This window comes from Ctenopharyngodon idella, chromosome 20 (assembly GCF_019924925.1).
Source record: "Ctenopharyngodon idella isolate HZGC_01 chromosome 20, HZGC01, whole genome shotgun sequence".
Taxonomy (NCBI): Eukaryota; Metazoa; Chordata; class Actinopteri; order Cypriniformes; family Xenocyprididae; genus Ctenopharyngodon; species Ctenopharyngodon idella.
The window spans coordinates 12030188-12047290 of record NC_067239.1 but is presented as its reverse complement, the minus strand read 5'-3'; the positions used below and the strand labels follow the sequence as shown (position 1 = coordinate 12047290).

Sequence of the window (17103 nt, the reverse complement as noted above, 5' to 3'; positions counted from 1 at the left end):
TGCCATTCTTCTTCTGATGTAACGAGTACATCAGGTGTTATAGGAAGTGTTCCCGGTTCCGGCTGAGCTAATTTATGCACCCTAATAATCCTTTAACAGATTTGAAAATATAAATTGGTAATGTGTTATGTGTATGCCAGGTTAAAGAAATGCGTTTTTAGTCTAGATTTAAACTGACAGAGTGTGTCTGCTTCCCGAACAATGCTAGGAAGATTGTTCCAGAGTTTAGATGCCAAATAGGAGAAGGATCTACCGCCTGCGGTTGATTTTGATATTCTAGGTATTATCAGCTGGCCTGAATTCTGAGATCGCAATAGACGTGAAGGACTATAATGAATTAGGAGCTCGCTCAGGTACTGGGGAGCTAAACCATTTAGTGCTTTGTAAGTAATTAGCAAGATTTTAAAATCTATACGATGTTTAACAGGAAGCCAATGCAGTGTTGACAGAACTGGACTAATATGGTCATACTTCCTAGTTCTAGTAAGAACTCTAGCTGCTGCATTTTGTACGAGCTGTAGTTTATTTATCAGGCGAGCAGAACAACCACCCAGTAGAGCATTACAGTAATCTAGCCTTGAGGTCATGAACGCATGAACTAACTGTTCTGCATTTTTCATTGAGAGCATATGTCGTAGTTTAGATATATTTTTAAGATGGAAGAATGCGGTTTTACAGATGCTAGTAACATGGCCTTCAAATGAAAGATTGGTATCAAAGAGCACACCCAGGTTCCTAAGAGACGACGAAGACTTAACAGAGCAGCCATCAAGTGTTAGACAGTATTCTAGGTTATTACGTGAAGAAGTTTTTGGTCCAAAAATTTGAATCTCTGTTTTTTCTGAATTTAGTAGTAGGAAATTACTGGTCATCCAATTTTTTATATCAGCTATGCATTCTGTTAATTTTGTGAATTGGTAAGTTTCGTCAGGGCGCGAAGAAATATAGAGCTGAGTATCATCAGCGTAACAGTGAAAACTAATGCCATGCTTCCTAATGATATCTCCCAAGGGTAGCATGTACAGAGTGAACAGCAACGGTCCTAGTACTGAGCCTTGCGGTACTCCATATTGAACTTGTGATCGATATGACATCTCTTCGTTTACTACTACAGACTGATAACGGTCAGATAAGTATGATTTGAACCATGAAAATGCAATTCCACTAATGCCAACATAATTTTCGAGTCTATTTAAAAGAATATTGTGATCAATAGTGTCAAATGCAGCACTAAGATCCAGTAACACTAATAGAGAGATACAACCACGATCTGATGATAAGAGCAAATCATTAGTAACTCTAATGAGAGCAGTCTCAGTACTATGGTACGGTCTAAATCCTGACTGGAAATCCTCACAGATACTATTTCTTTCTAAAAAGGAACATAGTTGTGATGATACTACCTTTTCTAGTATTTTTGACAGAAAAGTGAGATTTGAGATCGGCCTGTAATTGACATTCTCTAGGATCAAGTTGTGGTTTAATATTAGCCAGCTTAAAAGCTTTCGGTACGTATCCTAGTGATAAAGATGAATTGATGATATTAAGAAGAGGATCTATAACCTCTGGAAGCATTTCTTTAAATAGCTTAGTCGGTATAGGGTCTAACATACATGTTGTTGATTTTGATGATTTAACAAGTTTAGACAATTCTTCCTCTCCTAAAGCAGTAAATGAACTGAATTTTTCCTCAGAGACACTACAATGCACATCTGACGTGATACTGTAATAGACGGTTGCATGGTTATAATTTTTTCTCTAATATTATCAATCTTGCAAGTAAAGAAGTTCATAAAGTCATTACTGCTGTGCTCTTTGGAAACATCAGAAGTTGAAGCTTTATTTCTTGTTAATTTAGCCACTGTATCAAATAAATACCTAGGGTTGTGTTTATTTTCTTCTAAAAGTTTTGAAAAATAAGCAGATCTAGCAGATTTTAAGGCCTTTCTGTACTCAATCATTCTCTCTCTCCACGAAATGCGAAATACTTCTAGTTTTGTTTTCTTCCAGCTGCGCTCCATTTTTCTGGCTACTAACTTTAGGGCCCGAGTGTGCTCATTGTACCATGGCATTAGATTAATTTCCTTAATCTTTTTTAAGCGCAAAGGAGCAACTGAGTCTAATGTGCTGGAAAAGACAGAGGCAATAGTTTGTTACAACATCGAGGTCTTCTAAGCTTTCTGGTATGCTAAGGCGATGAAACTGATCAGGAAGATTATTTATAAAGCGATCTTTAGTGGTAGAAGTGATGGTTCTACCATATTTATGGCATGGAGGCAGTTTAGCCGCCTTGACTAAATGTAGTATACACGAGACTAGATAATGGTCTGAGATGTCGTCACTCTGCTGCAGAATTTCAACAGCATCAATATCGATTCCATGTGACAATATTAGATCTAAAGTATGATTATGACAATGAGTGGGTCCTGACACATGTTGTCTAACACCAATAGAGTTTAGAATATCTGCAAATGCCAATCCTAATGCGTCTTTCTTATTATCTACATGGATATTAAAATCACCATCAACAAGGACTTTATCTGCAGCCAATATTAACTCCGACAGAAAATCAGCAAATTCTTTGATAAAGTCTGTATGGTGTCCTGGTGGCCTGTATACAGTAGCCAGCACAAATGTCAACCTACATAATGTTACGTAAAGTACCATTACTTCGAAGGAATTATATTTGAAAGACTTTTGACTAATACTGTAAATATTACTATAGATTACAGCAACACCTCCCCCTTTGCCTTTCTGATGGGCATTGTGTCGATAATCATAACCCTGAGGACTAGACTCATTTAAAGTAATGTAATAGTCCGGTTTTAGCCAAGATTCTGTCAAACACAGCACATCTGGATTATTATCTTTGATAATATCATTAACAATAAGTGATTTTGAAGAAAGGGATCTAATATTTAAGAACCCGAGTTTTATCATTTGTTTAGCATTATTATCTCTATTTTTTATTTGTTGAACATCAATTAAATTTTTACCATTAAATGAGTTTGGAAGTTTTTTGTTTTTACTAATTCGGGGTACAGACACAGTCTCTATTTGAAAATATCTAGGTGTAAGAGTTTCTATGTGTTGGGAGTTATCTGAATTTTCTGACTTCTGTAACGTGAGGCAGCTAGCAGACGGTCGGTTTAGCCAGTCTGTCTGCTTCCTGACTTGGGCCCCAGTTTGTCATGTTTCAGTTCTAAGACTATGTGCCATATTACTAGAGAGAAGAGCAGCACCATCCCGGGAGGGATGAATACCATCTCTTTTCAACAGGTCAGGTCTGCCCCAAAAACTTTTCCAATTGTCTATGAAACCTATATTATTTTGCGGACACCACTTAGACAGCCAGCCATTTCTTTCTTTAGACTGACACCTCAGTTTCTCGGGGTGAGAGGTTTGAATGTGATATAACAGATTTGTAGAACAACTACAGCAGATTCAGTAAAACACAAATGAACAAATAAGAAACAGCAGAATTTGGTCAAAGTGCTTTTAACGAAACTTTAATGAAATTTTTAAATGAAACTAATGAAACATCTTCACAACAAATAAAGAAATTTTTATTTAATACTTATATATAAAAACTAAAATAATATTATATAAAAAAAAAAAAATCAGCAGAAGCTAGTGGTTATATCTGAAGCAGTAGTGCAACTCCAGCTAAGGTCCATTTGGACGGACTGTCTTTCGTCTTTAGGTTGAATGTCCAGACGTATGTGGGTCCGCGCTGTCTGGTCTTATACACGGGACACTGGTACAGACTTCGTGCGTCCTGTTTGTCCACAGGAATTGCTTTTATGAAAATCACTGGCATCGTGGGCATGAGCTCCTTCAGACGGGCGTCCACTATAATTCCAGCCTACAAGACACACATTATTCTCTTTAGTGTGTTCATGGAAAATTATCAGTTTCATCAGCACTTTCAAGAGTTTATTTAGAAACATTTAAGTTGACAGTAATAACTCTATATGATAAATCACCAATTAAACATTATTTCACAATATAATAAGTCATTAATGTGCATTTAAAGAATTGTCTTGTTAAAAGTACAGTAGTTTGCATCGTCCTTCACTAAACTACTTGAGCACTTTTCTTTGCCAAGTTCTCTGCAGGAACACCAAGGTCTCCCTAAACAAGGAGAACTCGGTTAATTGAAATCGAGAAAATCGGTTAATTAACTCTCTTCTGCTCCACAGATGACAGACCAAAGATTGCAAAGTATTAGAGGGACGAATGCAAATAATGTTGACATAGCAGCATCCATAAAGGACGCAGTTTATGATTTCTCCTCAAATGAACACTCTTGCGGCTGCAGTAAAAGTTTATTGTATTTTTAAATAGTGATCGTTTTATGACTCTCTAAATAAATACAGTCACTTAAACACTAAAGCTATCCTTGCACTCCTCCACTTCACTAGCTGTATTAGTTTAGACAATTCATCAATAAACACTGTTGGGATAATGGGGTGAATTTCTTTAGTTTCAGGGCCTGAAAACTTCATGCTCAAGCCTTCAAAACTCTTTAAGCAGATTACATTAACTCATCAGCTAAGAGAATATCTTGGCTTTAGAAATAACCATATCATAACTACCCTTATGAAAAAGAAGTACTTCAAGTTAATTTTATGAAGTATACTTAAGCAATGTCCAAGTGTATTTTTAAGTATACTTTATGTAGTAAGTATACCAGTATCAATCTGCACTATTTCAGTACTTCTTGGGACTAAATTGGCCTTTCATCGCTGCTTGCAGCTTTAATTATATATTATTTTTGCACTTTAAGTATACTACTATGTTCCTATTTAGGTATTATTTTTTATACTTGAAATATACCTTTAACTGTACTTTAACTCTTTCCATTTTAAAAGCATTTTTCAAAAACATTTATTCTAGCTTCATGAATCCTTTTTTATCTACACAAATGTGGGTAAGTTTAATTTTAATAAGGCAACATTTTAAACAAAAAGCTGAGAAAATTTAATTTTGGTTAAAGACTGCATCCTGGTGGGATACAGAATGATGATTAAAACACAGATGGAGTAGATCAAGTCCATCAACACCACCAAAGCTTCACAGTCCTATAGCTTGTCCTGGGTCAACATTTCATTCAATAAAGTTAGGCAGTTTTTATTTACATGCTGTTTAAATTTGATGATCATGTTATTTTACATCTCCATAAGCAATCTTCTATCATTGTTTCAGCTTCTTCTTCTCCTGTGTTTTGATCCGGAGATTCTGTACTATTTCAGACGATGTATCATAGAGCCCCCTACCATATGAAAACACCAATGGCATGAAAATTCAGTCAATGGCAGGGAAAGTAGTATTTGAGGTAAATTCCTATGTACACTACAAGTGGACTAGTCTACAGAAAAATTCAGATACTGAGAATTAAGAACATATCTGTTTTCTTTATAAATCAATATTTTCAAACAATATACGTTTATAAGACAGTATGTAAAACTATGTGGGATAAAAAGTATTTAATAGGCTTCTAAATCAAAAGATTAAACAACTACAAACCAGGTATACTTTGAATACTTAATTATACTTTTAAGTATATCTCAATCAAAAGATTAAAGGATTAGTTCACTTTCAAATGAAAATTACTACAAGCTTTACTCACCCTCAAGCCATCCTAGGTGTATATGACTTTCTTCTTTCTGATAAACACAGTCGGAGAAATATTAATAAATATCCTAACGCATCCGAGCTTTATAATGGTAGTAAGCGTTACCAAATGAGAATGAGCTGAAGAAAGTGTCTCCATCCACATCCATCCATCATAAACGTGTACTCCACATGGCTCCAGGGGGTTAATAAAGGCCTTCTGAAACGAAGCGATGTGTTTGCGTAAAAAAATAAAAATAAAAAACTATATTTAACAAGTTATGAAGTAAAATATCTAGATTCCGCCAGACCGCCTTCTGTATTCAAGTTACAAAGAATTTTTACACAAAGGCATCGCTTCACTTCAGAAGGCCTTTATTAACCACCCAGAGCCGTGTGGAGTACACGTTTATGATGGATGGATGTGGATGGAAGCACTTTCTTCAGCTCATACTCGTGGGTCCTGTTCACTCCCATTATAAAGCTCAGATGCGTCAGGATATTTATTAAAATATCTCCAAGAGTGTTTATTAGAAAGAAGAAAGTCATATACACCTAGGATGGCTTGAGGGTGAGTAAATCTTGGGCTAATTTTCATTTGAAAGTGAACTAATCCTTTAAATACAGTATAGGCCAAATATACAAATAGACTTTTCTGTCAGTATAAGTCAAGTATACTTAAGTGCAATTTTAAGTATATTTCTGAGAAGTACATAAGGTATATTTCTGAGAAGTATATAAAAAGTAGACTGAAAGTATACTTTCTTATTTTTAGTTTAAAAGAAGCATACTAATAGCACACTTGAATAAACTTCCTTTTTGTAAGGGTATGTATATGGGTCATCACATATATGCCTCTGTCTTTGATGTCCTCTCAGTAGGTGGAGAATCTTTTTATCCTCCATCTCTAGATGAGCGTCTGCTCATATGTGCTTTCACACTTGGATAAGAAGTGCGGTGGAAAACTGTGCTTAAAATCTTCCTGTGTGTAATTAAAACTGTTTTTTAAGGAGATTCCCAGAAAGCCGGGTGCCTTTAGATTCATTAGAGCACTAATGGTACAAACAGACGTTCTTTGCGTTGCGGGTCAGAGTGTTTGTGTGTTTGACCTGTGTGTGGGAGTGTTAAACTGTAGTGACAGGATCAACTCATTTAACCAAATCAATTGGTAAATTAACCAAATGCTAATTAATGTCTCAGCTGGAGACTCACAGGTGATGCGTTACATGTTGATGCACATCTAAGGTGCTTAAAAGGCAGAGGCTGCTAAATATTCATTTTCATGTTAATTTAAAAGAGCAGAAACCACTGCTGTGCATTAGACTGGCTTCATTCATCAAACTGCTCAAACTCCCTTTGGTTTCACTTTATTTTGATGGTCCCTTTAACACATTGTGTTGACTTTAATGCTGCACCAACATGTCTACTAACTCTCATTAGAGTAGACTGGTAGAGTTAGAGTTAGAATAAGTTGACATGTACTTGAAAAGTTACATATAGTTAGTAGAATGTCTGTTGGGAACCATCACAATGAAGAGTTAGCAGATATTAAGCAGACAATCTACTAATACTCTAATGAGAGTTAGTTGCAAATGTAGTTGCAAAGTTACTTATAGTCAACAGAATGTTCAAAAGGGACCATCAAAATAAAGTGTTACCCTCCCTTTTAATTTTTCATAATAATTTAGTCAATGTAAATTTATACCAGTAAACCTTACAAATGCAATATAATGCAATATATTCATAAATGCAGTCTAAAAAAGCATTTTTTTTTCTCTCTATATTTGGAGGCAAACACTGAGTTTGGTAAAAGCTGAGATGGCCTCTGACACACTTTATCCCACAGCCAGCATTTTGGGGGGAAAAAAATGTAATAAATAATTAATGGCTAATATTTACAAGCCAAATTATTTACATGGTTTTAAATAGTTGATTAACACATAAAACATAGATTTTACCTGCCATGTAGAAAATTGACTTTGCTTAAAAAGGTTGTATTTTTTTACATTAAAAAAAAGCAATTTTGATATTACAAATCTTTCTTCTTGTACATTTGTACTTGACACAGCTGTATATTAAGGGGGCGACACAGCTAATTCACTCACTGACCCCAAAACAAATTAATTTGTGAAGAACAAGGACAGAGGGAGTGATTGTAATGAGAAGGTAGGATGAAGAAAAATTGAGACCAATTAGTGTTAAAGTGTCTGTTTTGGCTGTCAAGCTTTCCATGTTTGCTCTTTTTACAAATATTTTTTGCTAGACCAAACAGACCATGCTTGAGCTGTGAATGTGCTGCAGATGGTCTGTCACTGAATATCCTGGTTATAAGCACATCTTCACTGGCAAGAATGGTGGTGATAGCTTAATCGCTCTCTGACTCTCATTAGTTCTAGCAAGCATTCTTGCTTCTCAAAACAAGTGAAGGATAACCCTGGTTCTGTCATCCAAAGACAGAAGAGTCGTACCTGTGTGTCCCATCTTGCGCCCTCCATGAACAGCCCGTGGATGTAGGCACCCTCTCTGGGCGGCGCGCTGAAGTCCTCACGGCTCTTTTTGGTCACATCACACTGCAGGCTCATTCGGTCCAGCGGCCACTCGTTACGGCGGGCCATGGATTGCATGATTGCCGTGAGGAAGGACTGAGGGTTGAAGAAGCCGGCTAGCCAAACTACGGAGGGCAGGCTGAAGTCGGAGGTCCAGGTCTCCAGCTCTCTGATCCGGTTCAGGAGGTCCATGAACCAGATGGCCAGACTAGAGATGGATGGATAGGCGCGCTTGGTCCAAGAGTCGGGCACTTGGTCCAGGTAGATGGCATTCTGTAAATTCTCCATGTCAGTGGTCATCGTGAGCTCACCCTGTGAGAGGAACACATGAAACAGTGCAGCTAAATCATTCTGTCACAACATCTATTGTTTTAAATGTTAAAAAGACATCCTCTTCCTTGAGGTCCTGAAATTACGGATGTTGTTTCTGATCACTTAATAGGCATCATCGCAAATTTTCAGTGTTAATGTAAACAAACAAACGTTGCTTTTGAGTTTTTTTTGCTGCTTAGTTTTAAAAAGTTACATTTTTCACTTTTTTTTTTTTTTTTTTTTCAAGAATTCAAATGTGATTCTTCAGGATAATATCAGACTGAAAACTCTCCATCCAAGAATATAACATTTGTGTTTTTAATGAGAAAGTCACAGCTGAATATGAAGATATATGAAGCAAAAACAAAGATGCATGAAAAATGTTTATTCTCTCATCTAAAAATCTCACTGTCAAACTGCATGGATCATTTCATTTTTTAGTTTTTACAGCATAATATTTCCCACAATGCAATGTGTCCATGAATGTGCATAATTTTGATAAATAAATGTTTTTTTCATGTTAGTAAAGGACAGTCATTTGAGTAGGTGATTCTGTACAGGCTCCACACAGTAATGAAAATCAGTAATGAAAATGTGTGTGTGTGTGTGTGTGTGTGTGTGTGTGTGTGTGTGTGTGTGTGTGAGAATGAGCGAGTGTGTGTGTGAGAGAGTGTGTGTGTGTGTGTGTGTGTGTGTGGGTAATTGAATGTCTGTGTGTGTGTCTAACCTTCAGGCCCAGATTGAGCTCTTTTAGAGAACGTTTGATCTCTTGTGTCAGGACATTCATGCGCTCACACTCCTGAAACGCCACAACAATATACGGCGTTCTTTCCTCCACCTTCCCCATCATCTCCGCCATATTGAACTCTTCCGGAAGCTTCTCCAGAATCTCATCAAGCACAGCTTTCACCTGGACACACAAACACACGGCAGATGAAATCAAGACTGTGTCTGAAATCACTTCATATATCAAGAAATAAATATTTTTATCCCTGTGGCAAAAGCCTTTCACTTTTTTTTTTTTTTTTGCCATTTAACTTTTTTTATTTGAACTTTCACCCACAAACATAGAATACACAAACACAGACATTACCAAAACTGAACATTCAGAGATGTTAAATTAATAAAAGCAATAATAAAAATAACAATATAATTAAAAAAAAAAAAAAAAAAAAAAAAAAAAAAAAAGGCTTTCACTTTTTTTAAAAGTCATCCATTGATTAAAATATAACAAGCCAAAATGTATTCAATGAGCTGCAGGCTATGTGTTCATCTAATAATGTTATTGGTGACGTTATCACTGCTTTAGAGACGAATAAGGAGATGCTCTGAGCATAGAAAGAGTTTGGATGGGAGGGTTTCAATACTAATTAATAATAATTATTATAATTATAATTATAATAATAATGAACAAACATATTAAACATGACAATCAAGCTAACAAAGTAGGATGTGCACAAAGACTTCATTGTCTTTGTAAGAAAGCACACGCATGTGATGAAGTTGTTTCCATTCCCATCAGTGTCTGAATTCGCTGGAATAAAGTGCATAAGGAATGATTGAATGATTTCAGACACAGCATTTGGATGTGAAATTGGGCCATTTAATCAAATCCTCTCAGTAGATCTATTTGTCTATGTCAGATAAATGAGGAGTTAATGCAAAGCATTCATTGCTTACAAATCCCAATCTCTTAACTTAAAAAGGTCAGCTGTCATAATGCAGTGAAGCACTCTTACAAAGCTCCCATCTCTCATTGGTTAAATGTCAGAGGCCTTCCAACCAGCCGACTGCTGGGAAATGAGCTGACTTTAACCTCTCCAGACACAAGGGCCTTTCAGTGTCTGTCTCAGGACATGAGGACATGATCACTGTCATTGTTCCCTGAGAGTTTAATGATGTTAAATGTAACACTGATACACTAAACTCGTCAGGGAGTCAACTCAGTCACCAACCCAGTCACCACCGTCACCACACACCACATTCACCAGATCACAATCACCTGATTACCGATTCCTTGCACCTGTCAGCGAGCACCGGTTACCTCTATAAAACTGCACTCCTCCGGTTCACTCACTGTCTGGTCTCAACCTTACCTTGTTGTGTTCCCGGATCAACTTACATGCGTTATACTTACCTGTTGTTCCTACTGGCCGTCTTAATTCTCCTCAGCTCCTGCTCTCCGTCGTCTCCACGCTCTTCCGCTACTGGATCTCCTGAAAAAGAAACAAAGACTGCATCACTCACAGATAAGCTACACCAAGACACTGAACTGTCTCTCCAACGTTCCTGAGGCCCCGGTTAGTGAACCAAAGTTGCATGTTGGCTCCACACTGGTGGTCTGTGGTTGGAACCACAGACCACTCTCCAGATCCCATTTGACTACGAGGCGTTCCAGGAGGTATTCAGTAAACAGGCAGCCACCAATTTACCACCTCATCGACCATGGGACTGCGCCATTGGCCTGCTGCCTGGAGCCACTCTCGAGGAACTCTGTGGGGCTCGCATCTTCACGAAGCTGGACCTGCGGAGCGCCTACAACCTCATTCGTATCTGAGAGGGCGATGAGTGGAAGACGGCTTTCATGACCTGTCCAACTCACCGTCCATCTTCCAAGGGTTCATAAACGAGGTGTTCCAGGAGTTCCTCCATCGATTTGTGATTGTATACATCAACGACATCCTGATCTTCTCCCGGAACCTGGCCGAACATCGCCTCCACGTGATGCAGGTCCTACAACAGCTCAGGAAGTACCATCTGTACCTTAAACTTAAACGCGATGGAACTTACATCCTGAGCGCCGATGGTATCCAGATGGTCCAAGCCATCCAGAATTGGCCTCTGCCTCAGACTGTTAAGGAGCTTTAACGATTCCTCAGCTTCGCAAACTTCTACCGCCGATTCATCCAGAACTTCCGCATCCTTGCTACTCCACTCACTTCCATGCTCCGTCTGAAGCCCAAGTCCCTGTCCTGGACCCCAGAAGCTCGAGCCGCATTCGACAAACTCAGGAAAGCCTTTTGCACTGCTCCCATCCTCACTCATCCCGATCCAGAGCTCCCTTTCATCGTGGAGGTGGACATTTCCACCACAGGCATGGGCGCAGTGCTGTCACAATACCACGGAGAGCCTCCTCTACTCCACCCTTGCGCTTACTACTCCCGGAAGCTTTACCCAGCGGAGCGGAACTATGACATCGGAAACCAGGAGTTACTTGCCATCAAGCTGGCGTTGGAAGAATGGAGGCATTGGCTGGAGGGCGCCCAAAACCCCTTTACAGTCAATACAGATCATAAAATCCTGGAATATCTTCGTAACGCCAAAAGACTTAACCCTCGTCAAGCTCGCTGGGCCCTCTTCTTCACACGTTTCCAGTTTATCATCACGTATCGACCTGGTGAGAAGAACATCAAGGCAGACTCACTCTCACGTATCCATGCTCCCGAAGAACCGTCAGCATTTGAACCCATACTCCCTCCAGCCATCCTCGTAAGCCCCATACAATGGGACCTTGAGGACCAAATCCGCATCACCACTGCTTCCGAACCCGCACCGCTGGGAGGCCCAGAAGGCAAGATCTACGTGCCAACAATTTTGAGGAATAAGCTTCTGGACTCCCTTCATGCTTCCCTGGGCTCTGGACATCCAGGCAGCCAGCGAACTCTCTCGATACTGGTGGCCCAACATGGCCCGGGATGTCTCCCAGTATGTTTGCTCAGTCTTTGCCATCTCAAAAACTCCACGTCAGCTACCTTCAGGAAAACTTGTACCACTGCCCATTCCACATTGTCCCTGGTCCCACATCGGAGTTGACTTTGTCACCGATCTGACAAATTCCGATGGATACACCTGCATTCTCGTAGCAGTGGATAAATTCTCCAAAGCATGCAAGTTGATCCCCCTTCGTGGATTACCCACCGCCCTCGAAACAGCTGAAGCCCTCTTCCATCATACCTTTGGAATACCTGAAGAGATTGTCTCCGATCGTGGGCCACAATTCACTTCCCGGGTATGGACTGCTTTTTTCAAACTCCTTAATGTCTCTGTCAACCTTTCTTCAGGATATCACCCCCAGACCAACGACCAGACTTAGCTGAAGATTCAGTAGATTGGGAGATATCTCCGGGCCTACTGTCACGACAATCAACATGGCTGGAACCGAGTATGCACAAAACTCCCTCAAGTAGTCAACTACCGGTCTCACCCCGTTCCAGTGCATACTCGGCTACCAATCCCCTCTATTTCCCTGGACAGAGGAACCCTCAGACGTTCCAGCCATAGACCACTGGCTCCGAGCAAGCGAGAGAGTATGGGACTCAGCTTACGTCCACCTCCAGCGTGCTGTGCGGAGGCACAAGATGTTTGCAGATGCCCGTCGATCTTCTACCCCTGTTTACCATCCTGGAGATAAGGTCTGGCTCTCGACATGGGATCTGCGCCTCCACCAGCCGTGCCGGAAGCTGAGTCCCCGCTATATCGGTCCCTTTACCATCGAGAGGCAGATTAATGAAGTCACCTACCATCTTCAACTCTCTGCAAGGTACCGCATTCACCCCTTCTTCCACGTTTCCCTCCTTAATCCTGTGTCTCCCTCCTCCACAGAACCTGATGAGCCGCCAGTACCTCCTCCTCCCAAAGTCATTGAAGAGCCTCAAATCTACAGAGTGCAGGAGATCTTGAATTCTCGGCGACGGGAATGGAGGAGGGGGTAATGTCAGGTAGTCAACTCAGTCACCAACCCAGTCACCACCGTCACCACATTCACCAGATCACAATCACCTGATTACTGATTCCTTGCACCTGTCAGCGAGCACCGGTCAGCTCTATAAAACTGCACTCCTCCGGTTCACTCATTGTCTGGTCTCAACCTTACCTTTTTGTGTTCCCGGATCAACTTACCTGCGTTATACTTACCTGTTGTTCCTACTGGCCGTTTTAATTCTCCTCAGTTCCTGCTCTCCGTCGTCTCCACGCTCTTCCGCTACTGGATCTCCTGAAAAAGAAACAAAGACTGCATCACTCACAGATAAGCTATACCAAGACACTCCCTCTCCCAGCCTGCTTACCTGGACTGCTTTCACTGCTGTGCTGTTGTTCATCTCAGTTCAATAAACCTGCTGATATTTATATCACTTACCACTGTGTTCCTCGTCTATCCACTGACAAAACTAAGCAGAGATGTGCTTGTCATTGAGTTCAGATCATACTGGTAACAGCTGGTACAGACAACAACAAAAATATCCCTGAGTAGGTTTAATTCAGGTAAATTGAGACACTCTTTGCCATTGACATGACTGGGAAAATTCCCCAATTATCCTGAATTAAACCTAATTATTTTTGCTGTGAGAACATCAATACAGTATCATGAGGTATTATATTGCAGTTCCTTGAAATATCGATTTTTCCTCCTCTTTACAAATGGGACTAAATAATGTGGGAAGAGCTTTAGGTGTGAGTTTATATATTTTGTGTGGCCATGAGTCCAGAACCTTCTCATCGCACGAGCCGGCCATTCCCTCTCCGGAGCCTCCGTCTCTGGGCTGCATCTCCAGCACGGTACGGAAGAGCTTCTCTGACGTCTGCGTTAGGAAGCCAATCTCTGCGTTCGGGTGAAGGCCGTACAGGTACGGAGACTCGGCCGGAAGAGCAGCATCAATGTACTGAAAAAGAAACAAAAAGAGCCGTGATGAGCTGTGGGACGGAAATAATCCAGCTAACAAAAATACGTTCTAAAAACGTTCCCATTAAGTTACAAAAACGTAATTTAAGTATGTTCTCTGAACGTTCAAAACATCAAGTTTATTAAATGTTTTAAAAATGTTATTTCTTGGTTAAGCAAACATTAAGGGAATGTTCCATTTTATCATTATTCAAACATTATGGGAATGTGAATGTTCTTGGAATGTTCTGAAACAAGTAACATTTAAAAAACATTAGACAAACGTCCAACTAAAACGTTTCAGTTAAAAACACTCCATGAATGATGTATAAATTATGTTTTTGAGCTAAATTTCTGAGAACGTTCCCTGTTAGCTGGGAAGACAGACAGATCTCTTCTGCTGTGATCATCTTCCCTGAATGTCATTAGACAGAGCGAAACATTAAACAGTGTGCTGAAGAGAGGCTTCAGTAAAGTCCACTGTGCCTCTCGTCTTCTATGATGCTTTAAAAGCACTAGAGATGACAGAGACTGAGACTCAGGATCACTGCAGGCATCTTGACTGCTTACAAACAAGCACATACCAGAAACACAAACACAACACCCTACTGATGAAATCTAGCATGTAGTTCTCTGCTACGAGTGCCAAAATATTACCCATGCATGACCCAGCATCCCAGAGATCTGAATGTATCCGACAGAAATAAAACTTAGTTAATAAGCTGGGCTGTAGACACATGCAGAAGATGGAGAGAGCAACAAACAATCATACAGAAGTGTCATGCCCATTCAAACTGCCATGAAAGGAGGCATGTGGATTTTGGATGCAACTTTGAAAAGACTCTAAAACGCTGTGGTAGAAATCATGCATTCACAGTCTAAATCGTATCAGTCCAGTCGAGTCACACTTTCCACAGATAATCCTCCTTTAATCAGGTGATTCTGACATCATTTATGGTACTTACCATCATGTAGCTCCAAACTCGTATGGCTTTTTGGAACAGAATAGGAGTTATTATCAAACAGCGAAAGCTGATGATCACTGACTTGATGGTTAAAGCATGTCAGGTTTTGAAACCAGGGCAGCTACAAGTATATCTAGTTCACCTAGTTCAAGGGTTTTATACCATATAAAGGTAGCTATATGTTTTGAGTCTGAAAAAAATATTAAGTGTACTCTAAACTATAAACAACAAGTTGTTTTCCAATACAAAATGTTGAAATGTTAAGCCCTAAAAATGCATTTTGTAAACAATTTTTTTTTAATCTTCTGTATTCTTTTATCTTATATTTTCCACAGACCCCAGTCTGACCCTAACCATCTGCAGCTGTCCTGATATAATAATCATTACAGATATGACACACTTTATGTCCCAAAGATTTGTATATGTAGGACTGAGCGTATGTAGGGCGTGATTTCTCTCTGTACCTGATGATAACCATTGTAGTCTGTGTTTCCAGGCAGACGGAAGCCGTGCGCAAGGTACAGCTCTCCGTCCATCATCTCTGGCTTGATGTACTCTTCCAGATAGGTACGGCAGAGCCTGCGGTCCCAGTCATCAGTGATGTGACCGCCGTACATGATCTCCCCGAAGAGGTAGCGCAAATCATCATAGGGCACCTAGACGAAGAGACAGAGCGCTTAAAGAAGGACCTGCATGCAACCGTCTGATCAGCGGGCCTGAACCACCAAACCGCAGCACTTACAACCGATGATTAACTCTTAGTTTCAATGTTGCTCCTAAGAGTGCATTTGAGGTATATGAGACAAATTCATTTTCTACAGCTGTCAGCTTTCCATTGCACTGAGAGTTGGCTGTGTGTTAAGCGTCATGTATTGCAGTCCCTGCACCGTCTTTATGCAGTGCTCTGTTCCTCACAGCTCTAGTAGTGTGATTAAGGGGCTGTTTACACGACACTGTTTTCAGCTAAAAAAGGAAAACTTTTTATGCGTTTTGGCCTTTCATTTATATGACAATGGCGTTTTGGTGGCCTGAAAATGCAAACTTTTCAAAACGAGTTTTAAAGTGCAAGTTTTTGAAAACGATACCGTTGTCATCTCCATGTAAACTGCAAAAACACGAAATCTGTGAAAATGGTGACGGCATGCACATGCGTATTACGTGTTTAGTTTATCCACCTTATTTTTCAATGCGGAAGTAAGGTGTTTTTCTGTGAATGTGTGAAACTTACAATTTATTAGCCGCTATAGGGAAATAAAAGTCCAGGCCAGTAAACTGTAAAAATAAGGTGGATAGGCATGCGCGTCTGGTGTGAGTGCTCTATAAAAGAATGCGTATGTGCAGGCGCGTAGTCTTTCATTACAAAGTGACATTGCCAACTACTTGTCTGGCATACATAATACAGCGTTTTTATTCATTTTTGCGGACCCATGTAAATGGGGATAGTTTTGAAAACGTTTTCATCTGTACAAAGATAAAACTTTTCTGTTTTTCCGTTGTCGTGTAAATGTACCCTTAGTGTGATGGCGGCTGCAGCATCATTTTCGTTAGAAAATGTGCATCATTAAAGAGCATAGAGCAGTGGATTGATATTCCTCAAACATTCTGGTTGGGGTTTTTCCAAATGATTTTCTTCCTTCTGTGAAACACAAAACTAGAAGCAGAGTGTTTGAGGTTCTGTTTTCAATAAAATACATCTGGATGGTGATTTATACTTCTAAGCTCCTAAAAAAAACACCATAAAATCAGTCTATAGGAGAGTGCACTATATTCCAAGTCTTCTAAATGCAATCAGAAATATAAGTTACTGTTCACTGATAATTCTCTGCTGTGGAATATAGTGCACAAGTCATATTGCTGTCTTTCATCATGTTTTCATTGTCCATTTTGGATCTTGGCAGTATGAATTAAGAGTAAATAAGTAAGAGTAAATGATGCCAATTTTCGGGTGAACTATCCCTTTAAACCAATAGATGTTCAATATTCAAAACGCTTTTTAATAACATTT

The 17103-nt window shown here is 39.7% G+C and overlaps 1 protein-coding gene across 2 annotated transcripts in view; it reads right to left on the bottom strand.

Annotated features, from left to right (window-relative positions):
• Positions 1 to 3493: 3493 nt before the first annotated feature.
• Positions 3494 to 17103, bottom strand: part of LOC127502450 (dynein axonemal heavy chain 9-like) — a 113810-nt gene continuing 100200 nt past the window's right edge. Inside the window, exons 65-69 of one of the 2 annotated variants that reach the window (XM_051875382.1) lie at positions 15563 to 15754; positions 13964 to 14134; positions 9202 to 9384; positions 8085 to 8474; positions 3494 to 3865 (exon numbers count right to left, since the gene is read on the bottom strand). In XM_051875382.1, coding sequence (XP_051731342.1) covers positions 3638 to 3865; positions 8085 to 8474; positions 9202 to 9384; positions 13964 to 14134; positions 15563 to 15754 — 1164 coding nt within the window. In that variant the 3' untranslated portion in view covers positions 3494 to 3637. The remainder of the gene's footprint in view (positions 3866 to 8084; positions 8475 to 9201; positions 9385 to 13963; positions 14135 to 15562; positions 15755 to 17103) is intronic. The other variant, XM_051875383.1, reaches the window with a different exon arrangement.